The 27,785-nt window shown below is 44.6% G+C and overlaps 1 protein-coding gene across 4 annotated transcripts; it reads right to left on the bottom strand.

The window, feature by feature from the left end:
• Positions 1-1,728: 1,728 nt before the first annotated feature.
• On the bottom strand, positions 1,729-27,679 carry LOC142883584 (ligand-dependent corepressor). 4 transcript variants are annotated; one of them, XM_076018573.1, is made up of 7 exons: positions 27,524-27,674; positions 17,687-17,752; positions 16,940-17,019; positions 16,583-16,715; positions 16,057-16,359; positions 15,859-15,964; positions 1,729-8,662 (listed from the first exon to the last, which is right to left on the bottom strand). In XM_076018573.1, the coding sequence occupies exons 1-7, from the start codon at positions 27,618-27,620 to the stop codon at positions 4,027-4,029; spliced, it is 5,421 nt and encodes a 1,806-aa protein (XP_075874688.1). In that variant the 5' UTR covers positions 27,621-27,674; the 3' UTR covers positions 1,729-4,026. The 4 variants fall into 4 exon arrangements, with proteins under 4 accessions (XP_075874688.1, XP_075874689.1, XP_075874690.1 ...); XM_076018574.1 differs by having other exon boundaries at positions 15,859-15,961; XM_076018575.1 differs by lacking the exon at positions 1,729-8,662 and adding an exon at positions 11,774-14,202 and having other exon boundaries at positions 27,524-27,679.
• Between the last annotated feature and the right edge of the window lie 106 nt (positions 27,680-27,785).

The following is a 27,785-nucleotide window of genomic DNA, read 5'->3' as shown; positions in this document are numbered from 1 at the left end:
CTCCCTCGTCTCATCTTCTATGCTGTTGCGTGCCGGGTGAACACGGTAAACGGCCGATGCCAATGATGAAGAAGCCACAAAACCTCACAGGAGGTCGTTTCCACCTGCCGCCATCAAACTAAACAATGTAGCTCCGCCCCTAATAAGCCGAGAAGAGTGGTAACATTGAAGCGGACGCATATTTTTCTGTCGGTTAACTTGTTGCTTTTTGTATTTAAAATATGTAGCTATATCTCCTGCTGCAGCACTCTACTTTACAGTTCTCACTGTGCGCCTCTGCCACCTTCGGGGTGAATGAAGTTCAATCTTGTTTCATGATGACAACATCTACCTGACACTCAATGACAATTGAGTGTCATTGAGAGTGTCGGCCCCTGGCGAGAAGAGACGGGTGCCAATTACAGTAAAAACACAAGTCATACCTGAATGTATAAATGTGTATAGATAAATATGACTATGCTTATTCTTGAAGTGGTAACTTTTAGCTCGTCATTTAGTTTCCAGTGTAAGATGACCATCAGGGTGGCTCTCTCTGCAGACTGGGACCGTGTTTCCTCCATTTTGCTGAACTAAATGGTATTGAGAAAAAAAATGTTTCAAAAAAAAAAAAAAATAAAAAATAAAAAAGTCTTTATAGTGTGAAAGGCTGCAGATCTCGGCTTGGTGCTTCAGCGCACACAGAGCTCCTATTCATATTGCTACCCCATGTCGACTTTGTTTTACATGCTGTTGTTGTGATTTCCGTGGTGTACAATAACATTTAAAGAAGAAGATCTCGTTTGAAAAAAAAAGAAAAAAAAAAAAAGCATACTTGGTGAACAGTCACTTTAATTCTTAGGCTGTTGCGCCTCGTAAAGGCGCACGTGTAGTCTGAATGTGGCGTTTCCTTTCTGTGTCTCCTTCCCTCTGCACTGATCAAACCGGACCGGTGCGGCTCAACATCCTGGTAGACATCTTAGTGGTGCTTGTGCTATATTGAGATGTGCTTCTGTGTTTTCCGGTCACCCGACCGGAAAAACACAGATTTTTTTTTCCATCCTATGAACTTATATACTTAAATATGTTATTGTAAACAGCACAATGTCTCTGGTGTACTGAACTGGTGCAAAAACTAAATATCCGTCGTTGGGTTCCGTTTGCTTTTTTTGTTTTTTGTTTTAGTTTTGTTTGTTTGTTTTTTTTTTGTTTACAGGAATGATGGGTGGGATTAAGCTGAAAAATTTACCAATAATGCTGAATGTATGTAGTGCCACCGACAAAATGTTTACCAAACCTCCACTGTTTTTCATTAATTAAACTTAAATGTGTGTGCTTTTACGTATGGGTTGTCAGTTTTCTTTCAGCAGTCGTTGAACAAATGTCAATGGCCCTATGCTATGCATGGGAATTAGTTATTATACAAGTTATTTAAGTATTTTTTTGAAATTATTTTTTGTCCCAGAAAAAAAAAAATAGGCACATTTTCGGACATGTCGAGATTTTTGCATTGTACCACTCCGTCTCATGTTCAACTATGCTAGGAAGGTAATTTTGGTGAGTTTCAGGCTGATTAAAGTTGTTGTTGTTTTTTGGTCCAAGAAAAAAAACACCACAGGCAGTTGTATATTGTTTTTGGTTTTTGGTTTTCAATATTCACATTAGGAACAGGTAGCCTCATTTTATTGGAGCCAATAGGAAGCCTCAAAGATTTTTTTTTTCTCTCTAAATAAGAGGGCGAGAACCAGGAAGTAAATTTCAACCATTTTTATATCAACTCCAGCAAAAATACAAAGTTTATAACATAAACATGTATTATTCTTAGGATTACCACAAATAAAGCAGTTATTTCTTCTTTCTAATATACAAATTCAAATCTTTAAATAGCAAATGCAAAGGATAAACATGTTCAAGTCTGACATTTGGTGGGCTGTTTTCCGTTAGCTAAACAAATTAGCATTAAATGGAGTTCTTAAATAACAATAAAAACATAACAGACGTGGTGGATCTACTTTGACGCCGTAGAGGAGGGAAAAAAAAAATAATAACACTGATAAAACATTATGAACCACCCAGACACCACATTATTGTCAGTCACTACTGTAGGAGTAAAAACATTTCACATGATCAGCCGAGTGAAAGGAGTCGTGCGTACAAAACCCCCCTTCGGCTCAGCGTCGGTGTTGCACTTCAGAAAGCAGAGGAAGTTCCTCGAGCAAGCAACCACCGCCACAACTTGGATATCGCTCCCTCGTCTCATCTTCTATGCTGTTGCGTGCCGGGTGAACACGGTAAACGGCCGATGCCAATGATGAAGAAGCCACAAAACCTCACAGGAGGTCGTTTCCACCTGCCGCCATCAAACTAAACAATGTAGCTCCGCCCCTAATAAGCCGAGAAGAGTGGTAACATTGAAGCGGACGCATATTTTTCTGTCGGTTAACTTGTTGCTTTTTGTATTTAAAATATGTAGCTATATCTCCTGCTGCAGCACTCTACTTTACAGTTCTCACTGTGCGCCTCTGCCACCTTCGGGGTGAATGAAGTTCAATCTTGTTTCATGATGACAACATCTACCTGACACTCAATGACAATTACAAAAAAAAAAAAAAAAAAAAAATGTGCGATACCTGAAAACACAACTCAGCAGTATGACTAAACTACACCCCCGAAGACGTGACATCCAACCTGTCAATCATCAGCAAGGTATGTTACCCTGTATTGTGCGCTTAATTCTAACGAGACCATAACATAACGATTAACAAAACATATACACATACTTTTCTACGGAGTCTGACGTTTGTGATGCTGGCGCGTGTCTTTAAGCACACTGGCAGAATTTTCTTTGTCGACTTTGCTGGTTTTTCAATCCAGCCAACAGCAGGTGCTTTAAGCGGGACTCTAGTACGTCCAAAAAAAAATCAAACACCTAAATTTGCAGCTATGTAGGTTCAGATCTGCAAAGGCAACAGTTCGGATGTTGTTAAAATGTTCTCCTCTTAACAGACAATACATTTAAAAGCAATTAAAAAAGAAAATCTAAACTGATGCAGTGGACCGGAGCGACCAGCAAATTCACAGAATGATGAACACAAACAGGTGACGACAAAAAACGGCAAAATACAGCGCTAATATTGTACATACTTGTATTTGCTTTTAAGATCTAATGCAACCATGATAGGAGCAATTTTAGGATAATGCTCTGGGGAAATTAAAAATGCATTCAAAATAAATGTTAATGGGAAAAAAAAAAAAAAGGTTTCACATGTTCAGACGAAGTGTGATACTCACACTGTGTTGGAACGGAAAGTATTTGCACGGACCGAGGGAGCTTTAATGTTTCCTGCCTCTCCAGGAAGTGACGCTGCTATAGCTAGAGGAGAGAACTTTTTCACATTTCACACATTCTTTAACTTTACACTTCATAAATAAGGCACCTGGTCGCAACAGTCACATATTTACAACGTTGCAATTGGAAGACAGGCTGGAGAGTCAAGCTGCCTACTCACTACAAGTAAAAGCAAACTCAAAATAAAGTCAAAAAAATTCCAAAGGGGATCTCCCTTCCCACGACCGCTACATGCAGTACATGCTACCATCTAAAACAATAGATGAGAGGAAAAGAAAAAAAAGTAATCAGGATGGCTGCTAAATGTTTTGTCATTGGGAAACAACATGATGTATTGTTTTTTTTGTTTTGTTTTTACAATAAAGTTCAAAGAGCCACCTTATCTCCAGCAAGTCAGAAAGTATAGAAACACAAAGCCAAAAAAAAACTACTTCCTCTAGACGAGACACGCAGAATCACATGAAAAAAAGACCAAATGCACAGGCAATATTCCATCACGCTTGCATTGTCACGCCGGTGCTCTGACAGGCCTGAAGAACTTGTTCCTTCTTCACATTTGCTCGCTCTAAAGAGTTTGGTAAATGTAGAAATGTCAGTCTGTGCCCTCCATATATTCCATGGTTTAAAAAAAAAAAAAAAAAAAGACAAGAAAAAAAAAAACACCCTCAGACTAAACACGGTCACTCCCTGCAAGTGAAATTTTACTTTAAGAGTGACGTCCTGGTGCGCTTAGCTGGCACGGCTAAGGGTTCCTGAGTTCTTTTGGTGGCCGACTTGGCCGCGCTGCGCGGCAACGAGGCGGCCCGACTTCGCGTCAGCGCAGAGTCTTCAGCTTTCCTGACTTGTTTCGGAGATGCACTCTGCGCATGCATAGACTTTGTCCCTTTCTTTAACGCCGGGCCGGGGCTCTCGCTCGGGGGGGCCGCTGCCTCCATCTTCCTCTGAGATCTCGTCAACACCTGATCAGGTGAGCTGGGAACCTTGGCGTCCGTCCCCTGCGGGCTCTCGGCAGCGTCCCCGGCGCCTTCCGTTTCCGGCGCAGCCGGCTTCGCAGGTTCCTTCGCCTGAACTTTGGCGGCATTGACTTTGCCGACGGCGGGCTTCTCCACGACAGGCTTCTCCACGTCTGGCTTCTCGGCTTCCGACGCTTGCTTGCTTTTAGGTGCCTCTGGGGGCTTCTGCTCAGACATCCTGGTGCTGCCGAGCCGCTGAGAATGTCTCTTTGCCAACTCTTTCTTACCTTCGTCTCTCAAAACTCTGCTCTGACCTTTGCGCATCCTCTCCTCGGCTGAATTCCTCACAGGGTTTTTGTCCGACAAGGTTTTCCTTTGTTCCGCCTTGGCTGCCGACTCTCTGATTGGCTTGCCGACCGGCAAGGGCGGCTTCTGCACCCTCAGGTACGGCCTCGCGTCCGACTTGCCCGTACTCTTGGAGGCGGCGAGCCTATTGATGCTTTTGGATCTCAAACTTTTCGAGGCGTCTTTCAATCTACTATTGGTGTGCTGTACCTGCATCTTCTCTCGAATGTTACTGTACTTCCTCAATATCCTCGCACTGGCGGGGATCTTTGTCTTTCCCGAAGATTTCTGACAGTCGCCCGTCGACGCGGAGGCTTTGGTGGAATGCGACGTGGACGAGCTCTGAGTGCCGGCGGGACCTTCTCTCCGCTCCCTCCCCTTGGCCGCATTCGCTTCCTGCTCCAGGGCCTTGGCTATCAATTTCTGACTCTTGGGGTTACTCTTCACGGGCGAGGCAATGGCAAACTTTTTCAAATGTTTCTTGAGGCGCTCCGCCTGCAAGCTGGGAAACACGCCCTGCGAGGTGCCTGAAGAGTTGGACGAGCTGTGGAAGCAGAGCTGCGTTTCTGACGGGAGACGCGTGTTGACCTTCTTCACAATGACCAGGGACTTTGTTTCCGTCGACTCCAGAAACCAGCGACAGATACTGGATAGGTTGAAGCCTTTCATGAACAGCATCTGTACTGGCGAGTATTTCTGGTGCTCCAGTGACTTTGCCTTCTTGGCCCTGCGTTTACTTTTCCATATGGCGGCCTGCCTGTCGGCCCTGTTCTTATATTTCGCAGAGGGCTGACCCTCCTTATCTATCTGCAGCCACCCCTTTTGCATTTTGTCAAACTTAATGTTGAGATTGGTTATCAGATGTTGACTCGCGTCTCCCGTTAGCGTCTGGAAGAATTTGTTGGTCGTTTGTTTTGGGGCTTCTGACCTCTGCGTTGCGGAACGCCCGGCCGAGCTGTGCGATGCTCCAGGCGAAGCGGAAAGCGAGGGAGGCCTGAGTTGGGCTTTCGATGTCCTCTCTGGTTTAATTCTGACCGGCGAAGCCACGTCACTCTTCCTCCCAGCTAGAGAAGCAGTACTTGTTGAGGGCGTTGCCAATCGCTGAGATCTCAAGGCTAATTTCTTGCCGTCCGCTGCGGGTGACTGAGCGACTGCTTGGTTCGACGTCTCGGGCTTGTTGCTCTCGCTCCTCAGCGGCATTCTGGTTGGTTTTTCAGATAGAGAAACGCTGTTGTCACTGCCCATGTCCACGTCTCCCGACGTTGCCGCTTCCGTTTTCTGCAGGGCAGAAACTTCAGCCGTTTCTACGTCTTTCCGTAGAATTCGTTTATTTCTTAGCGGCATACCCTGCGTCGGCACCTCCGCCTCCGCCTGACACTGATTCTCTGATGGACTTGATTTGTCAATGAATTGTTGCGGATGCTCGGCTTTACCATCTTCTACCGCAGCCTTTGAAGACCTTAGCTTTTGTTTAGCCTGCAACCTACCTTCATCTTCATCTTTTTTCATTTCCTCGCCATCTGCATTTGCAGACGGAGCTTCTTCAGTGTTCGATTCGACAGCCGTCTCAGGGACAATGTCTTGTTGAGGCTGTTCATCACCCGTAGAGGGCGGTGCCAAGACAGAAGGTGACGTCACAGAAGGCGGTGGAGAAATGTGATCCGTCGATAAAGGAACCGTGCTACCAGCAGGTTCTGGAGACGGAACATCAACAGCGGGCAGGGGTGTTGGCCTCTGGCCGGTTGACCTGAGCTGCCGTTTGGCCCCGGTGACCGGAGAACGGTCAACAAGCTGGTCGGAGGGCGGAGGAGTGGGCTCGTCTCCTCTCTGAACTTTCTTATGTCCCTCCATTTGTTTGTCTTTTGAGGGACTTTTTGATGCAGGACTTGAGGGACTTTTTGATGCAGGACTTGTTGGAGCCACAGATGATGGTTCCGTCACCTGCTGTGCGTCAGAAGCTGCTCCTGGTGATTCGGCGACTGCTTCAGGCGGATTATTATCCGAATTGTCATTTTCAACTTTTGACTCAACGGGTGAGTCAACAACAGTTTTGCTGGCCGGGATTCGACTCGGTTTAGATGAGATTTTGACGGGGGACGTGCTGCTGTTACTTGACCTTCGACGCAGACTTCTGTCCGAAGCCGATATTGGACGGCCGTTCACATAACCTACCACTACTGTTTCCGTCTGTCTTAATCGCTTCGGCAGTGAAATCACAGTACCTCTTTTTCTACGCCAAGGGGGCAATTCCTTCAATAGTGCGTCAAGTGTCTTCGAGGACACATCATAGTCATCGTCACTATCAGCCACCAAAGGCATCTCAGCTTCAGCTTCCTCAGAGGCTTTACTGTCGGGCTCGTTCTTCACTGAACCCTCTGCTAAACCGGCGTAATCGGACTCCTCCGTCACTTCAAGGCATTGGCTGATCTGAGTCTCTGCTTGAAGTTCCTCTGGCTGCTCACTGAGAGTTTCCTCCCTCTTATTTTCCTCTTCATCCATTGGGTCGACTGCTGACGGGCTGCTTTTCTGTTGCTGTTCGTCTGAAAGTGGGAGCTCATTGTCTTCTGCAGTCACATCGTTGAGAGGCTGCTCCTCTGCCTCTGCTGCTACCGTTTGTCCTGCAGTTACTTCAACATCCTCATTAGGCTCAGGATTACGACTTTCTTCGACATTAGGTGGACACTGAGCGACGATTTCTTCACTCACGTTCAACCCTGAATCTGCAGCTGGCTCCTTTTCCCCTTCTGCTTCGCTCCTTAAATCACTTCCTTCGTTCTGTGCCTGGGATCTAATTGGAGAGGGAGGAAGTGGCGATCCCTTGCTCTGAGACTGATCTGTCTGACTAGTTTCTACTATGACATCTACTTCACTGGTGGCTACCTCCACCATATCTGCGTTTCCTGGTAACACGCTCTCATTTGACTCTTCAGTGGCCATTTGTTGAATGAGTGACTCCCTGCACGCCCCCGCAAAAGGCATATCCACTGGTGGCACCCCGTCCGGCTTGGAAAGCACTTGTTTCGGGGTGACCAGCGTGATTAGTTCTGGCATTGGAGTCGGACAGTTGCCTCTCCCAGTCAACGTGCGAACAGTTTTCAACTCCCAAACATCCTCAGAGTACATGTGGCCTCTAGTGCTTTTTCTGGCGTTGCGGCGTGGAAGCATGCCCCGCCGCCGTTGCTTAAAACACTCTGTGATAGGTTTGTCAATAAAAACAATGTCACAGTGGCCAATGTCTGGGTCAATCATTTCCCTGCAAGCAGAGTCCCTACTCCGATTATCAGAGCTTGTCCTGATGGTCTTCCTGGCAGTCCGCGGACAATCCGGGGGAGTGGTCATATGCGGGGAAAATGTTTTCGATGGCGTTTCGTTGGTGTGGCCTTGGATGTCTCTCTGCCTAGCTTGGTGGTTCTGACTGTGTTTTTTGACAGAAGAGCTGAGTCTCGCAGTATCTGTTCTGTCTGATGAATTCGAGCGTCCCTCCCTGTCCTCCAGTGAGTCCGAGTGAGATGAAAGAGAGGCATTGAGCACACACGACAGTTTCTTACCATCAGCTACATTACTGGCCATGATTTTCATCTTAAGAGGAGCATGATCGCTGTGACGGCTGTTGTCCACATCAACTGCACTTGTGGTATTGGTGAGCGAAGTGTGGTTACTCCCTAGCCCAAGGCTGCGGAGGTCCAAAACGGGGCCAGCGGTCGCAGATGTTTTCAGAGACGCCACATTTTCAGAATCTTTTTTCACAGCACAGCTGCTCTGGATAGAAGTTGAAACATCTTGGTTCTCTGACTTGGGATTGCACTTCTCAGGGGTGACCGCACAGACTTTTGCAGAGGAACAAGCACTTCCCTGAATCCCAAGAGTGCCGGTTTGCAGAGTGCTTGATGACGCGAGTGCCTTGACCTCGGACTGTAGAAAGCCTATGGCGTCTACTATCTGCCGCTGATGCTGGACACAGAGTTTGGCCATGAATTGTTCCAATGTGGACGTGGACTGCAGTTCTCTTGCCTTGGAAACAGCCAAACCTGGAGATTCACTGGAGACGGGGGAAGAAAAAAAAAAAACAACCAGTAAAATGATCAATCGGTACCAAGTATCAAGTCATAAACAGTAATTAAAAATAATAATTTGCAGATGCACAACCATGTTTGTCATTGCATATTTATTAGAAGAATAAGTGATTTTAAAAGTGAACCTTTTCACTTTCAACGTTCTTCCAGTGAACCTGACCAATCACATTGCAACAGAGATTACATCTTTTTTTCCTGTACAGTGGTGCTTTTTGTTACAGCATACATTAAGATCAACATTTCAAGCATGCACAAAATATTTAGTGACGTGGCCTCTTTGATTAGAACAAGTCAAACACACTTTTAGACAATAGATCAAAAGACATTAGGGAGGAGATATACTTATTTTGACCTGCTTTATGGGTTTCATTCTACTAGTGCAAAGGGTGACATGTAGACACAAGCTCAAAAACAAAACATTGAGGAACAGCTGAACAAAAAGAAATCAAGCATGGCTAAACAAATAACACAGAGTTATTAAACCATATGCAAATGTGTAATAAATAATCTGATAATCTCACCATCACATCAAGCCAAAAAATATATATATTCATGCCATGACTTGAACAGGTTTCTGTTTTCATTAAAACAAAAGTATGACTATAAAACTGCCACTTTAATTCCTGAAGTGACACATTAGGCTGCGTTATGTAAAGAAAGAAAATCGGCATGCAACTGTAAGACAAACAAGGCAGAAAGAAAAGCTGACTCTTGTTGCCTCTAATAATCTACCGGATCATTATAAATCAAACTGCATTGGTCAGTACAATGTCTGTGCGAAATAGTTAAATTAAATTGCCATTTAAAAAAAAAAAAAGCAATATCATATGTATGGGAAAATACCTTGTTAGGTCGAGTGAAATATGTGTACAATGTTTGTTTAGTTTTTTTTGTCCAATGCCAAGGAACTTTTTTTTTTTTGGTTAGCGTTGGAATACTCCACTAGATGCAAGGAACAATAATAAAGATTTTTAAACTTTACATACTTTAGCTAGAAATTGGAGTTACAGTACAACCAGAGAGGCGTAGAAACAGCTATGATGCATCTTTGGAAAGTGAAATCTCAGGACTTTTTGATATGATTTTTATAATCTTGTAGTGTAGTGTATCGTACGCAGTGTTTCTGTTGAATGTGTGCTTCTTGAGGCACTAACCAAAACAAAACACAAACAAAAAAAATGCATGTAAATATCCATTAGTCACCATTAGCACTGAGGTTAGATTTACATTCATAGTGCAACAAAGTATAAAAATAATAATAAAACAAGTTAGATACAATAAGGTTTTTTTGGCTCCAGAAAACAAAATAGACTTTTTCGAGCATAAAATAATGCTTTAGAGGTTAAAAAATAGCCTTTTCTGTAACTGGTATACAAGTCAGTAAAGTCTGCTGAGATCATCTACTTCCAATCCCTGCTTTTAAAGATGTAAGTCTAGTGGAGTACCTGAATGACTGGTCCTTTATCCCTGAGGCTGTTTTTCTGTCTTTCTCTGAGCTTTGCAGTTAGAAACTGTCACAAAGCATACGCCTTTTACTTCTGCACAAATGAAATTTCAGAATCTAATCATGGTTACATTTCTACAACACATCGTTTAGCCTACACAAGTGGAAATGGTCCATCCTCTGCAACGTCATCATCTGTGGACTCCGCAAACAAAATGAGCTTCATCAGAAATTTACAACTAAACGGTCGCCTTTTGCCAACTGGTTGAGTGAACCTCCATTTCTATGGTCTACTTGAACACGCCAACACTTCAGTATTTTCATATACAACAGCCTCAAAGAAACTTCAAATACAACAAGCTTCCCACAGACACGTGACCTATCCCATCCATGCAAAATATAATCCTCATTTATTTACATATAATGTATATATATATATATATATATATGTATATATATATATATATATATATATATATATATATATATATATATATATATATATATATATATATATATATATATATATATATATATATATATATATATATATATATATATATATATATATATATATGTATATATATATATATATATATATGTATATATGTATATATATATATATATATATATACACATACATACATATACACATATATATATATATATACACACACTATATTCAACAGAAGTATGCACAATACTTGTAAACACAAATTCTGTTCCGTTATTTGTTTCTGCACTCCGTGCAGTGGTGTTAAATCTTGACCTTATATTTATTTACTGGGCAACGGACGCGTCCGGACACGTCCAGAGCTTTCTAGAAAAATCTTAAATACCCTCCTCAATAAGTCAAACAGTTAAAATATTTGTAGCCTATAACTTTATAATCTATTCATTTCTGTGTGATAAGTGTCTTTGTCAAAAAAATCAAATTACATTCAAAGTTACTGAAGCGATCATAAACAATATTCAATAAATACAGAATTATTTGTAATTTCAAAGCACTCATCAGTTTAAGTTATTGAAGCAGTGGAGCAGAGGGGATAAAACCCAAGTTAGAATAAAAACACTTCAATAAGGTCATCAAAAATATTTTGTCACAACTGTCTGAACGTTAAAGCCCCCCAAGCCCCACTTTATTAACACCAACTCAAAGAAACCGTTAAGAAAGTCAGTGTGCAATTAACTACAACGACACACAAAAATATTTACATATGGCCGAGCTTTGAGAGGTTTTAAGTGGCTTGATTATATTACAGATCTCTGTATTATTATTTAAATAGTATTTTTTAAAAAACAAAACAAAATAAAAACCTGCTTATTGTGTTCATAAAAAGTTGCTACATGAAAGAGCTACCAGAAGCAAACTGCACTGTGGGTTTTCCCAGATGAGGTAGGTAACCGCCGGATTTGCTACGTTGATGAGGAGAGCATCAGGTTAAATCAGTCAGTTAAAAAAAAAAGGAAAAAAAATGGTTCCAACTTTGTCAGTTATACTGGATGATTCCAGTGCGTGAAAATAAAATGAATGAGCGAACTGAACAAAAAAACATATTTGACGTTTCTCGAAGGCTAGGCCATCACATGCAAGTAAGAGTCATTTACATGTATACTTAGAAATATTTTCCCCTCCCCCAAAAGTGATAAGGATATTTTAGAAGAACTAAAATATTTTCCATTTTGAAAAACAAGTGGAAACACAGCCGCCTATCGTAAAGTTATACTCTCACAGTGTGATAAAGTTACAGTGTACAAGACCTGAAACAATAATATATTTTTTAAAAAATTGTTTGCATTAAAATGTGTACAATCTGAATTAAATGCTTGCAATTAAATAATCCGTCATTTTGTCAAAAAACTCCCTGTTATATCTAAAAGGCTGTAGGATTTGCGAGATATAAGAGTTCTTGGAGTTGCGTATCTACCTGTAAAGAGAATGATGAGACTGGGTCCCATCTCCTGTAAGTCCTGAGGTATATCGGCTAATGCACAATAAGGGTCCTGATAAGCCATGGGCAAGGCAGGTCAAAACTCAAAGCTTCGCACTGTCTATCCGTCAGGTCTGCGAGGCAAAAAAAAAAAATTCTATGAAAGTGATGAGCAACTCCTGTTACACAGATGGTCGCGCATCATTAGCAAATGTTTGCTTGTAGCGGGTGAGTGACTCTAGACCTGGTATTCCTACTTTATAGTTACAAAGATTTAAGTTCACCAAAAAAAAAAATACTGCTTCCCTCTTGCACAGTGTCTAATATCTACAAAACAAAACAAAAATTCCAAGTGGGTTTCTGACTATGAGAACGTCGCTGTAACTGAGGTATACGTTTGTGTGCGTGTGCGTGTGTGTGTGTGTGTGTGTGCGCACTAACCGGGACTGAGACGGCACTGCGTCTTAATCAGAGCGTAAAGGCAATAAAAACAAATAAAATGTAATTCCTGAAAAGATGAACTGAAGTTGGATTTCGGAAAGAAAAAAGAAAAAACTACACGTTAGTGACACGTTGCGACGTGTCAACAAACTAGCAAAATAGATGAATTTCAACATGAGGAGTTCGGCATGTTCTTCTCAAATCTCAAATGTCAATTCAAACAGCAGAAGTGCTTTAACAGTGTTTCAGTATTTTAACAGTACCGCAGGAAGAACTGCACAGAGTGAGGTACAGTCCCTCAGACATTACCGAGAGACGACACCGAGGGGCGCTCTCCGGTTAGGTTTAGCCATGTATGTATCATAGTGGCAAAGAGGGAATAAATAATGGCTGTTTTAAAAACATACTAAAGAATTTACCGTAGCGCAAGTGCTTATCATTTTCTCATAAATAGCAGGTCTGCCTTGTAGCCATAGCTTGTAACAGGGAGGGAGACACTTGGAGTGCTCCAAGTATATTACGGACCTCGACACAGAGTCAAATCATAAAATTAAAATAAGTTAATAAAAATAGGTATTTTCATTAGTGAGTGATTTGCATCGGGGGGAAAAAAAAGCTGCTACCATTTGATAAACAAAGATCTGCCTCGTCCTACAACGTCATCAACGACTCCTGCATCACATCAGATATTCCACTGTGGATGCCACTCTCGCTCTCCTCAGACGCGCTCTCTGCCGTCTGACAAGCGGCCAGCGCGGAGTTCTGGCACTCCTTTTGCTCGGGGGACGTGGAGCCGTTGTGCTCCTCCGCCGGGCTCATCAACTTGGGCTTCTTCTTGGGGGGATTTTTCAAGGTCCCCAGTCGCTCCTTCACTTTGTATTCCAGGGTGCTGTGCGGAATGCCGTAGACCGACTGGGCTTTGGACACGCTCATCTTGCCGTTCAGCACCACCACGATGGCTTCCTCCAGCAGCTCCGTGTTGTACTGCCGGTAGCGTCCGCGCTTCTTCCGCGGCTGCTTGTTGCCCAGGTCTGACAGGGAGTCCAGGGGGTAGCCTCCCCCGGCGGCGCCGCCGTCGCCGTCGTAAGGCCAGAAGTGCTTCTCCGAACCCGAGCTGATAAATCCGACGCTACTCTTTTTGTGGGCGGGCCGAGGCAGGACCGAGCGGAGCGTCTTGGCCAGGCCGTCGTCGGAAAGCGAGCCGGCTGGCAAGGCCTCCCAAGACAGGTCCGTTGCCGAGGTCAGAAGCCGCACCTGAGGAATCTTGAGGTCAAAAGAAGGCGACTCCGAGGGGGACTGGCCGTTGTCGCCGCTGGCCAACTGCAGGCTCGCCTTCTCGTAGGCGAGCGACTTTGTCAAGAGTCCGGCGGCTTCCAACAAGCGAGGTATGTCTTTGAGGTGCTGGCTGGCCTCAGTGCTGGTTTTAAGTTTGAGGAGGGCCCCCAAGTAAGTTTTGGAATTCCAGACATCGGACTCATTTTTGAAAAGCTCAGTGGGCGTGGAGCCGCAGTTATGGCCGAGAGGCGAGTCTGGGTCTCGCTCCAGATCAGCTTCCTCTTTGATGCGCAGAGAGTATGCGAGAGACGGCGAAGGCTTATAACGGGCGGAGTGGCCGATATTCTCCCTTCTCCTCCCATCATGTAGGCTCCTCTTAAACAGCCCGACTTGTCCGTCCGCTCTCAAGGATCTCCTGATTGGATGGAAGGAAATTGGGTGTAAGCAGAGCTTGCACAGTTGTTTTTCGTTTTTTTTTCTAAAGGAGGATGGGTTGGGGAGGGGAGGATGTTGGCCACTCCTTTATCATACGGCCTTGTTCGGGTAACATCACTAGCTTTACGAATAACGGAGTGGAAGTGTGTGTGACTTTCAAAACAAACAAACAAACAAACAAATAAATAAATAAATAAAAAAAGGCTCATGCTTGGAAAGGTTTTATTTGCTTGCCGTGATGGATCTTTGACATAATTTGCACTGAAATAAGAAATGGGAAACCAAAAAAAAAAAAAAAGAACAAAGGGTAAAGAAACAATGAGAAATGAAAGGAAACGGAGGGCATCTAGTGGTGAAGATAAGGTCTTCCTGTGACTCAAAAGCTTAGCCAGAAGGAGGGATTATCTTTTCCTCGCAACGAGGCAGTTTTTTTAGCGTGGAGCTGTGAAGCGAGGCATCGCCACCACGCCATCTAACGCTGGCGATAAGGAAGTCTGACATTTTGTGCGCCACGTTACCGCAGTACAAGCTCAGCAATAAAAGAGTAAGCCATCAGAGGGGTGTCATGTTGCCAGCCTAACAGAATGACAGAGGTTTGTTCATCTAAAGACTCAGAGTCACACTTCTAAATGGACAAAAAGGAGATAATGGCAGAAACCCTTCCGTTAATCACCAGAGGGTGATTCTCTTTTTTTTTTGTACAAACCCGTGAGAAGACTAGGCTTGATTTTGAGCAAATACTTCCCCTTACACTGATATGACTTTAGTTATCTTAAAATAGCATCATTCTAAAGACTAAATTGTGAACATTGTTTGATGCCACAGTAGGTTTAAATTGAGAGTGCGCTTTTCCTGGCAGACTGAGAAGTGTCGGACTCCACAGGAGAAAGCAAAGAGTCAAAACTAATCCGAAAGAAAATATGACTGCAGTCGTGCTCACTCATGAGGGACGAAAATCAAATGACACAAACAACAGATGTAGTTGAAAATGTGTGGACGATTCCTCAAGTCTGAGATTCCAATTAGCTCACCGGCATAGAAACAGATCTCAAAAAAAAATAGTGTTTATCTGATTAAAGTCAAAGACTCAGATGCATTTTTAATGGTTACATGAAGGAAGTTAATTAAAACAATCACCCTTTTTTTGACCTCACTACTGAAAGTCTCTCGAGGGTCTGAAGCTGTATTAATGAGGGAGGTCTAAGAGTAGAGACAGGCAGTACAAATACACCGAAGGCTTCCTTCCACAGAGCAGAGGTGCCACCACTGTGAGAAATGTTTGTTTTTTTTTTTGCTTTTTCAATGCTTTTTATTTTTGTCCGTTGTCACCCAGTGATCCACCGAGCATTGATGCAACAACGCAGCCCTCAGCCTTTGCAATGTTTTTTGCATGTTGCAACTACAGTTACTACACACCCTTTATGTAGTGATCCAAATGAATGATCTACTGTACAAAATGGAGGTGAAAACTAATTCCACAGTCGGGAATAAATGTTTGTTTTTTTGTTGTTTTTTTCGATAATAGAGATCACTGGTCAAATTGTAGATAAACTAAATATCAAAAATAATTCAAAATATATTTTTTTAAAAAATGGCTTTATGGGGAGTGAAAACTGATGAAGAAAACTCAACTTACCCTTTAAGCGAGGCTGCAGCTGGAGAAAGGCAAGGACTACGGGCAGGCAGGCTGCTGCCGCTGCTACAGCGACTCTTCTTTATTGACAAGTCCAGAACACCATCTGCTGACAGAGGACGAGAAAAGCGGTTGGTTTCGGCGCTCGGTTTGGACTTGGCCAACGCAAACAACTGCGGCCGCACATAAAAGCATCGCCACCTTGATCACCGGGCAAAGCCGACGGCTTCTTGACGGTGAGGTCGAGGGGAGCATCCTGGACCGCCATGAGGAGCTTGCTGAGGACGGGGTTGTGGCTGCGCGCCGGCCACGAGGCGGTGGTGGCGGAGCTGGAAGGAGGAGCGGCCCCTGAGAGCGAGGAGGCGTTGGGCGGGCTTTGATCGGAGAGGCTGTCCTGAGGGGGGCTGGTTTTTGAGGTATATTCAGCGGCGAATTGTCGGATCATTCTCTGAAGGATTTCCCGAGCTACCACAGGGACGTGCGCGTCTGAGAAATTCGGCACATCTGTGTAAAAAAAAAAAGAAAAAGAAAAAAGTCAATTTCTGCCACAGAAAAATACAACGGTACGCGATGAGATTCTCTGAGCAAAACACATTAAAATGAAATCAACGGTTATTTGGCCGGGCGTCGAGCCAACATTTTACAATCTTTCCTGCATTAAGGTCATTATCTTCACAGTGAAGAGAGACGCTGTGCGGGTTTGTACTGCATGGAATCAGGTGTTTACATTTTCTGCAGAGGACTGCATGAAGAAACTCCTCTGCTTGCTCTTCAAGTCTGATGATGGCTGCCTGGTCCTTGACCGAGAGAGGTTTGGATCTGTCTTCCAGCCACTCGTCACTTAAAACATGGAGGTGTTCCTGTCGAGACACAAAAAGTGTTACTGCCCGCCTGCGGAACCAGTCACAACACGCGCAGGAAAACAATACACATGCTCAGGGACATGTGTTGAGATTTCATTATACCGCAGAAAACAGAGAAAATACAGAGAAAAAGTGGATGATCTCGCCAACATGACTGATGATTAGTTAATAACTAGTTAACTAATGACAAATGAAATGAAGACGGACAGAGACAAACTCACCTTTACTTTGTCCCTTCTCAAACAGCAGAAGGGACAGTTTGCATCAAATGACCAGTCAGACAGAGTTGTAGGCTCGAGGTCTGGGATGGAGAGAGAGATCGACACATGGACTTACATTCACAAAAAAGAAACCTCCAGTACTGACTTGTTCACTTCAATATGTCTCTGGCCAATAACTATGAGACAATCATATCTAAGAGCACGGCGCGACGTGCCAAAGTCGCTTCTGTTCGGAACCTGCAGCGTTGCGTTTTAGTCTTAATTGAAATGAGTGAAGGGCCCCACTGAAAGCACTTGATTCCCAATGGCCTGGACACCGTCCAAATCAGGAGTTTATTCATCGAGTCAAATTAAATTTTCAGCAGCCTTCAGTGTCAGCTGCTGCTGCTGCTGCTGCTGCTGCTGCTGCTGCGGAAGGTCACATTTGACTGCCTCTCATTGCAATTCTAATGAAAGCCAGATAACACAAACTTCAGTCTCACCAACGCGCCGCATTATAATGTTTCTGTGACAGCGTGGACTTTTTGCGCTGACCCCACGTCACCAAAAAAAAAAAACGAAAAAAGAAAATACCAACTTTGTAGAAAAACAAGGCCTCCTCTCTTGTGGAGTGAATGTCGAGGGGTACCGGACGGTACAATGCAGCGGCATTGTCATAATGAACGGATAACATACCGAGCGAATGCTATAGGACCGTCACTTGTGCCACGAGGAGACTTGTAGGAGACTGAAGACTTTGGCACTTACCCTTAAATAACTTCAAGTCCTCCAACAACTGCGGACCAAGCAGACTTTCAAGAATGCTCTCGAACCCTGAAGAAGAAAGACAGAAAATAGAAGATTTAAAAAAAAAATAAATTAAAAAAAATACAAGGACAAACTAACCACAGAACAAAATGAGCGTTGATAAGTGTTAGGACTCTTTAATGGAGGCTTAATGGCTGTAGATGATTGATTGTTCCATATCTTTGTTTCAGGCTTCGCCAACCTTGAGCGCACATATTTAGTTACTACGAATATATTTTTTACCATCATCAGAGTAATAAAAATAAAGGTATAATAATGTGTTCTTTTAGTCATTTTCTTCTATGAGTTCTGCTCTGTGAGAGTGAAATAAAGGAGAAGCAATTTCAATTTGATAAAAAGGAAAAACATTTGGGTGATAAGATGGTTTCAGAAAATTCAAAGAAAAATCCCCTCCACTGAAAAAGAGAAACTTGAGCTTCTGCTGTGAGGTGTGACGTGACCGCACTAATTGTTAAAGGCTCACCGCTGACGCTCCGTGTCATTGTGGAAACCCTCGCGAGTTCCCATATGCTTCCGTTAAAATCAGCTCCCCACCCCGTTTTTTTTTTCTTTTTTTTCAATAGTAAATGCATGCACTCCAGCCTCCTGTTGCCAAGCAACTAAAGAACCTACAGAGTTGGGAGTGAGCGCGTGTTGTAACATTAAAATGAAACGGGCAGAAACAAGACTGCAAGCATCTGTCAAAGTAACTCAGGCAAACCTTTTAGTCCGCTGAATGTTTGCAGAGGGAAAAAATACACATACATATATACATATATATATATATATATATATATATATATATATATATATATATGAATATATATGGCAGCAGGCAGCTGCAACAGCAAACGAAAAACAGAAGCGCGGCGCCGGATAAAAATATGTAGAGAAGTTGGTGCGACCTCAGGGTTGTGCGGCCATTTAAAATGTATATAATGCTGCGCTGCGCGGCTATAGTGCAACCGAGCACTAATACAATATGCAATGTCTGCTCTTGCCGCAGGCTAGTTTAACCAAACCTCAACCACCGTATGCATCAAATCAAGCGCTAAAGAGGTCAGAGGTAACATCTGTAACATTTAGTGAACTGGATTTTAAATGAGGAGGCAGTGTAGCAAGCGTGCTGGACAGCAGAAGGCCAAATGCACATGAATAAAAAAAAAAAATCCACCGGAGCCAAATGTACAGATCAAGCTGAAAGACTACACAGACTAAAAATATTTGCATATAAAAATGGTAAATTAAAATAAGGCAAACGCTATGAACAAGCTGCACGCGCGGTAGCGGGGAAAGGTCAACTTACGCTGCGTCCTGGCGGCTATGAGAGCGGCGAGCAGCCCCCTGCCATCCAGCGCACTCCCAAACTAACAGAGGATCCAGTAAAAGCTCTCATCTGTTAAAACGTCCTCGCTCCGCTTGCCTACAAAAATACCCACCCACTTTTCAACAGCCAAACATGATGAGAGGAGAGAGGGGTGGGGTGGTGGGGGGGGGGGGGGGGGGGCACGTGCTCAAACACAGCCTTGCCTATAGCTGCAGCGCGAGCCTGTTTCTGGGTTAGTGCACAGGACTTCAGCTGGAGCCATCCAATCCTATTTCTGAAATATTTCAGAGGCGTGGTGGGAGGGGAGGGGAGAGGGGGGGGGGGGGGGGGAAGTAGGTCATCCACTTTCGTTTGACAGAGCAGCGCTGTGACATCAAACTACTCTTTAGGAATGTAGTTTAGGGCATTTTCCACCACGTGCCGCGCTGTAAACCGTGACATGAAGGCGTTATTAACGCGCTCCCACAAACGCAGCGGCGAGCGATGCTGCGGGGCGATAACGCACACACACAAAAAAAAAAAAAACACAACGTCGACGGGAGCCCCCCACACACACACACACACACACGCAAGACCATTTTGGGGAGGGAGCCGCAGTTTGAACTTCAGAAAAACTATAAGGCGCCGCCTCAGTGGGTGCCGCATGAAATATTGAGGGTGTGTTTATCCGCCACGCACGTGCTACTAAATAAATGAACGTCTAAAACGGAGGACAACGGCCACAAAAAGACTGAGTGCATTGAACTTTGGTGGTGCTGCCATGTCAGTGCGGCGCTACCAGGGTTTAAAAACATACGAAAATCCATCCACCGAGTCAAACCACACACTCATACAAAAAAAACATTCAGCAGCAACACCGAGACGATAACGAGCTTCAAGATATCGGCAATTTGGAATTTGACTCGTTCAAATACATCGCGGATATCCGATATCTCGAGCTTCAAGCGAATGTTTGAGCCGCTATCTGCTCAGGCGCCGCACAAAAAACAGGATCTGAGAAACAGAACCGCTTCCGCTTTCAGTCAGCCGAGATGATTCGAGAACATTTCGCTATTTCCAACCACCGCTGCCTTGATACGTATTGTCTTGTCTTTCCATTATTATTTACTCCAAACACAGAGCGCCGTGCCTGCAGGCGACGACTCAGCGATGACTCAAAGCGCAGCCTAATTCTCACAAGGTACGTTCAAACTACAAACAAACAAAGCAAGGGGGCTATTCTGACACAAACTTAAAGATAAGAGGAACCTTTATGAGGTTAATTATTTTTTAGTAAAAAAAACAAAAACAAAAAAAACACTGAGGGCAACGGTTTGATGTCAGAAGGGATTAGTGGACGGCCAAGTGCTGTTTTCCTCTTCCTTCCATCTTATGTCTCTCTAATTGCCACGGCGTCCTGACCTGTTGCAGTCGGCTCGGGTTAATTCAGCCGCTCAGAGAGGATCTCGCTGCGAGACGTCTATTCTTGACGCTGCAGTCGCATTCTATTTTAAAGAATTTTGATTAATAGATAATTAGGCCAGTCTTTTGATGCACGCTGCACGTTGTACTATTTAAAAAAAAATAATCATTTCGGGGCAACATGTTGGAGTTGACTCGCTCTCCTCTGCAGCAAACCTCGGGTCCAAATTAAATCGAAAGATGGAAATCTGCGCACCGCGTGTGTTGTGGGAAATAGTCGAGTGAATTTAGAAACGTACAAACAGCAGCGCCACAGGGTTGGGCCACTGGACAATGAAGTCCACATATAATGACAAATTCATCATCTGCGTCTCTGAAAATTCAATAGAGCGACGCGGCGCCCATCCCATGTGACTCAGATTCAATCATCTCCATTACCTCCATCATACATTTATTTTATCCGCAGCGTTCTCATTTTGACTCGGAGTGAGGAACTCTCAAATGCTCAAGTGAGTCATCAGATGTAACAAATGGATCTAATGAATCTGATCAGAGTGCGTTCATATTCTTTAGAATTTGTCCGACTGTTAATGGCTTTAATTGCGCACTCTGCGTCCCAATCATGCGTTAAGTTCATTCGTTTTGTGGCTGCGCAGCAACTATTTAAAGGAGGTTTGGAAAACAAAAGCAGAAGAAAATGTAATCGGATTAAATAGTAGATGCTTTGCACAACCTTGGCAGTTATAGGCATTGGGTAGGCGAAAATAAGCTTCAGCTTCAGCCTACTCCTTTTTTCGTTTACAGAGCTGGTTAAATTTGTTTTCATTGTGAATGTATCTAGTTGTGTAAATTTGTTTTGGAAGGTTTGTTGTTGTTGTTGTTGTTGTTGTTGTTGTTGTGTTTGTTTGTTTGTCTTATAAATATATAATTTTTGTAGTTGATTGCACAAGATTGCTTTAATTTACATTGTAAACGAAAATAAAATTCAATTCAAATTCAATTCAATATGCTTTTGAAATCATTTCTGCATCCTGCTGCAGCTGATCAAAGCTGTGGTAAGGAAAAAGATCCCAGATCCCATGCACCACCTTGCTTTGCTTCACCTTCCCGTCTGTCATTCCACATACCTGGAAACTGGCAGGGGAAAGTCCTGGGAGGATAAATAGCAGCTTCTGTGTTCCCACACAGTCCTCCAAGCTAGTTTCTGGAAATGCTCAGCGAAACAGCTTCAAGTTTGAAAGCTAACAGCGCTACGTAGTCTTGGATGGTTTTTTACGAATGTCGTATATTAACTGTGTAGTTGACAAGAAAACATAATTAAGTCTGCATTTACTTTTTTGCCATAAAGGTTGACTGGATCCTCTATGCTGCTGCTGCTTCTGCTGCTACTGTATCTGACTTCCTGTCTTAACTGAAGCTGCTCGGCGTCGTCTGACAGCCTCCGTCGAACACAGAGTGGCTTCACACGCCGCAGAAAGCAGGAACCAGAAAGAGATTTCAGAAACGGTGCCGGAAACACACGTGTGGGTTTCCTGAGCTGAGCCGCGCGAGGCGCAGTGGATTCCTGCGGGATGGAACTGTTGTTTGATTTGAATTTGGGTGGGAGATCTTACAGCGGGGCTGCTGCTCCAGATCGCTGCCTCCTACTGACGTTAGTATTTCCCCCGCTTTCGGGTTTCTCGCTTTAAAAAAAAAAAAAAATTTGCTGATGGGAGGCAAACGCGTAGCCTCGTGGTGGTGCGGCTGCAGATTTTTCTCCTTTGGATGACCCACCCTTCCCCACGCTGCTCTACTGCTGAGGGCGTACAGTGCTGCATCAATCCCCTCCGAGCCCATCCCCCCACTGTAACTACTGTACACACGCTCTCTGAAGGAAGGAGTGCCCACGAGCTTGCGGAGCAGCGGCGGTGGCAGCGCCGAGCTCGCGAGCGTGCGGCAAACGTGAGGCTCACCAAATCTGCCGTCTTCAAAGTGCGTTTGAAAATGCTGCGAAAATCCAAGAAGGGGGCGGGGGGGAGAAAAAAAAACCCAACTGCCTGTTTTTCGCTCTCAGCATCCGCCGCGCTTTACATCTGAAAACAATTGCTCAGGTTGCGCGATTGCGAGAGTGTTTATGCATGACTGAGGGGGTCAAAGGCATCCCTGAGCGATGCTTTAAGAAGATGTATATAATGGGGCTGGGGGCTGAGAGCCAGTGCACAGATGACAAAGTGGCACAAATTAGCCGAGCTGCAGTCACGACTATTTTCATCCAGAGTCCGTCCTTCAGACGGCGATGGAGCCCGCTGACCCCCCCCCCCCGCCCGACTAAAAATATTGAACCCACGTCGCACGAACTCGCCGTAGATGCGTCGTTACACAGCACTCGGACGGAGGCGTTTGTGAAATGCAATTCGGCCGGCGCTTTTTGCCTCTACCGCCCGAGCTGGCGCAGCGTTTCAGATCAAACTGTTCAGCCTTTGACAAGGTGGCAGCTTGGGGGAAGAAAAAAACAAAACACATTTCAAATGATATGGCGCAAACCGAGAGCAGAATGGTGTAATGCCGCACAAAGTCGAACTTTGAATAACGAATGGGAGACCACCATGATTTTAAGCACAACAGAAAAGGGAGTACACACACACACACACACACACACACACACACACACACACACACACACACACACACACACACACACACACACACACACACACACACACACACACACAGCTAAGAACCCACATTCATATTTCATACCGACGCATTAAAGCTGCTGGTCGTGCCTCGCAAGATGGCAACAAACCTCCGCACGCCTCGTTTTGGCAAATTTAGAGAATGTAGGCCAAAGGCCCATTACAGGCAGGCGTGCTGCAGCAAGGGGTGGAAGAAATAGGCCACGGCGCAAGTTTAAATTATAAACAGGACAATATGTCTCAAGTGAGTATTTGTTCATTGTGAGCATCCTACGAATCAGTGTGTAAAAAAAAAAAAAAAAAAAAAAAAAACGCACATATATATCGCAGACATTTCAGAAATGTTCAGCCATAACCGGCCAAACCGAATCCACACACACAACACACACAACACACACAACACACACAACACACATACGATTTGCATGTGGGGGCTGATGAGCTATGAACACATGTATACGCAAACATACAGACAATTGTTGCCGTTGTTCCGCGGCGGACAATTGGCCTTGTCTCGCTCCTGCACTTTTACTGCTCACATTAAAACACACACACGCACGCACACACACACACACAAGAGACAAAATGTCCATTTCAGCGGCGGCGGCGGGGCGGTGACGGCGTGCGGCCCCGTCCACCAAAAAGCCAAACAAAAGTACATCCTTGTTGTCGTGGACAGAATCTGCCATTCTGTCAGCCGAGCGGACTGATGCCACGGTCCACTTCTATTCTGGAGCTCAACAATTGGCGTCCAAACACAAGGGACATTTGTCAGCCATGGGGGGGGGCTAACCTTCCCAATGGCGCTGGACCAGTGACTACTTACAGCGATGGTTTTCTTTGTCTTCAATGGTGACAGCACAATTAAACGACTGTAACTTATTATCTGGAATAAACTGGTTCCCCAATGAATCTCCGCGTAGGGCAAACCCCATCAGATGTGATGCTCCAGGTCCCGGTTGCACTCTTACTAATAAATGCTTGCATCTTATAAATACATGTGGCAAAAACTATCTTAAAAAACAGATTAATTAGTTGTTGTTTTTTTTCCTGTATCTTAATGCAATGGTGGCTGCTACAAGTTAAAACAGTCAAGCGCCCTGGTAAAAAAAAAAAAAAAATGAAAAGCACGGCAGCTTTAAACAATGAAAGGCGAGAAAACCGATATCTACAGCAAGCACCATCAAAGGCGCTGAAGCAAAACCAAGTATTTCACATCTATTTTTAATGAGAACCTCTGTTTCTGCTGTAGCGGTGCTCGTTCGCCGCAGCCCGCATCCCCAAAAAAAAAAAAAAAAAAATGACTGCAACATTTTCTCCTGTCACGGTCTGTTGTCACTCCTCTTGGCTGTCGGACGCCAACACAAACACGGGCCGACCTCACACAATGGGTTTTGCTCTAATATTAATTATCTGGGAGTCCCCCACACGGCACAGCCCCGCTGGTTCTTGACGTGATGCCAGAACTTTGAAAAGAAACGGCTCATGCGGTAACCCGTGGCCGCGGCGTGATGGCAATGCGACGCGGTTACTGTGCGTTGGAAGCAAAAAAAAAAGGGGGTGCAGGCCATCCACTGCAGGTTGCTGACTATCAGTAGCTGAGCCTGTGAAATAAAACCCAGATTGCGTCCAACTTCTGTGCAATTCCTACCAGCAGCGAGACGGCGGTAATAAGTCAGCGGAGGAAAGCGAAGCGATGAAACGCAGCACCACTGGTTAGTGGGCGACTATTGCTGCTGCTGCTGCTGCTGCTGCCAGCTATGTAGCCATGCAATCAGAACACCATTTCAACTGCATCAACATAAAACAGTCACGGTTTAAGCTCAATGTTGGCTAAATTATTATACTACTTTGTTTGGTAAAAAAAAAAATGCTGATCTCTCAATGATCGCTCATGCACTGTTTTCTACTCATGAGGCAAAAAAGAAAAATCCCAAACATTTTATTCTACAATTTAAATCAAATTTCTGTCATGCAACATTCTGGAGAGCCCACAAAAAGAGATGGATGGAAAGCCACCCATCATAGACTTTAGTCTTTAAGGTTGAAGTTTTTTCCTCTATATTCGGCTGTGTAAACTCTGACTGAAACCCTGAAGCTCTTTTTTTTTCCAGCACAATAAAAAAAAAACCCAAAGCTTCCTTCGGCTTTATCGGCCCATCCACTAACATACATTACACATTTCAATAAGGCCTATACATAGCAGCCACTTTCAGTGAGACTGATTCAATGTGACATTTTGAGAACAGCGGCATCAGTAGTAGTGTTCCATGTTAAATGTTTTGGTGTGTGTGTGTGTGTGTGTGTGTGTGTGCATGTGTGTTTGAGGGGGGGGGGCTTTAAATGTCATTTTCGCTTCTTTTTTTTCTTTTTTTTACAGTCCTCTAAAAATCAGAAGGAATAAGGCTGCACTGCTGACACACATGACTGAAGCATAGCACACACATAACAGAGATCTAACACCAACTGATAAATGTATAGCGGCTGTGCACACGCATCTTTTGATCCGACTGCTCCATCGCAGTCCTGTTTTAATGATCTTCTACTGAAGCTACAACATCTCAGGACTCAACAGTCCAATTTGGTAGCCAACGATGCGTGTCAAGTGTGGTGAGATGCGTAGAGGAAAGCAAAACAATCAGAAAATTACCTCAGGATTCAACTTGCTGCTTTCAACGGTTTCCTACAGGAACACATTATGAATGAAACGTGCCTGAAGGTCACTATAGGGTGAACACAGATCAACCCTAAACATGGGAAAAACCCACACCCTCCTGGGGCCCACCAGCCATCATGCAAACAGTCTTTCTATGGCAGAAACATTACAGCGCTTCAACATTCTACACGCTCGGCTCGCTTCATTTGACATTTATAAGAGAAATTAAACGCAACAGTATCAGAACAATAAAAGGAACAACAATTTTCAAGGACCATACAAACATTTAACAGCGGAAAAATTAGCCAATACCAATACATGACCGGGTAGGGTACATCGTGGTGCAAGCAAAGGATGTTCATCTTGGTCGTTTTTCCGTGTTCATTTCCTGTAGGCTTTGACACTTTTATCGGCAGCCAGGATACAAAATAAACACAGACGCAGCCGATTGTTGTGCACGGCGACCATCGCAACACTGGTCCGGCCAGTAAACGAGGAGCAGCAGGACGAGGTACGTAGAGGTCGCGTCACATCAGTTTCTACAGTCAACGTCACGGCACAACATGGATAATTTGTTGTCGTTTTCACCCCCAAATTGTACAAGCTGAATTCCGCACGCACACAGCTGAATGCCGGAGATACTGATTATGAAAGGATACCGACGCTTGGCTTTCCCTCACTGCGTCAGTGAGGCACTTCACTTCCAATCCTTGGAAAAAGTGATGCCCTATCTTACCAACACGGGAATACAACTATGCCACACCACAGACATTTAAAATTAGTCCCAGCGTGGGAGTATTTATCCATCTACTGATGCAGTATAACAACATTACATCCTACAATCAATTACCTGAATAACCACGATTCAAATCCGTTAAATTATGTATTTAATTCAACTAACAAGTCCCAATAGTCCCACGGGGTATTCCCTCATTTACATGCCCCCCCATCCCACCCCCTCCCCCAACCTACGTGGCAAAACCAGCATAATAACATTACTCTCTCTACCATCATTACCTCCATGACCGTTACTGACGTACATCAAACCATTTCTTTGGCTTAACCAGAGGAAATACCGCTGACAGAGATGTTTACCACCACCTCCGCCGCGCTGTAGTCAACGTTTATCTTTCCCCCACGTCTCCCTCAACCTACTTTAATGCAGCAAGCAGCAAGCCCGCAGCAGGACTTACAGGAGAAGCCAGTAAGCCGAATGTTAATTGAGAGCAATCACAACGGGCACGTTTCGCTCGCTCGCTCGCTCGCTCGCTCGCCCCCCCCCCCCCCCCCCCGCGCCATCCAAAATACAGTATCATCACACGGGCACGCGCATGTTAGCAAACGGGAGAGGAGGGGGAAGAAGGAGAGGGGGGTGGGGGGTCCTTTTAGCCGACGCAACGCTACGACACTCCCTTTAAAACAAGCACGGTGCCCTTTAAACCAACTAACGCCAGGCTAGCAACGTTAGCTAACGTAAGCGCACAACAATGCGGGCTGGCCAGCAACACAAAACAGCGCAACGCAGTCACACATACACGTCGGAAACCGCAGCGCGGAACTACCGGCAACTATTCACACGGGATGCCGAGAGAAGGAAACAGTTGAGGACAAAAAAAAAAGTCGCGGAGCTGCACCAAAAAAGCGCACTCGTATGTTTGCCTATTTACGTCGAAAGCGGTGCCAAAAGTGCGAACTTTGCGTCGCCGAGTGCGCCGGCGAGCGGCCGGCGGCTTCCTTACCTACGCAGTGGATGAGTTTGTGTCGCCACGAGTCAAGTTCCTGCCGAAAGCCGCGCCTGTCGATTGTGCACTGCAGCCTTTTGCACTGACTCGCCATTTTCTAACGTTCCTCTATGGCGGGCACCAGCACGGGAACAGGAAGCGCCAGTGCGTGAGTGAGTAGGGGCCGCGCGGCGGGGCGTTCCCGACGAGCCCCGCTGTGACGTGAACGCGCTCGGCTCTCGTCGTCGCTGCCGAGAGGAGGAAGTGATTCCTGAGGGGG

This window comes from Nelusetta ayraudi, unplaced genomic scaffold (assembly GCF_046127955.1).
Source record: "Nelusetta ayraudi isolate G7.1 ecotype Tasmania unplaced genomic scaffold, CSIRO-AGI_Nayr_v1 ptg000008l, whole genome shotgun sequence".
Taxonomy (NCBI): Eukaryota; Metazoa; Chordata; class Actinopteri; order Tetraodontiformes; family Monacanthidae; genus Nelusetta; species Nelusetta ayraudi.
Note: the sequence above shows the minus strand (reverse complement) of the source record. Positions and strands in the feature narration are given on the sequence as shown.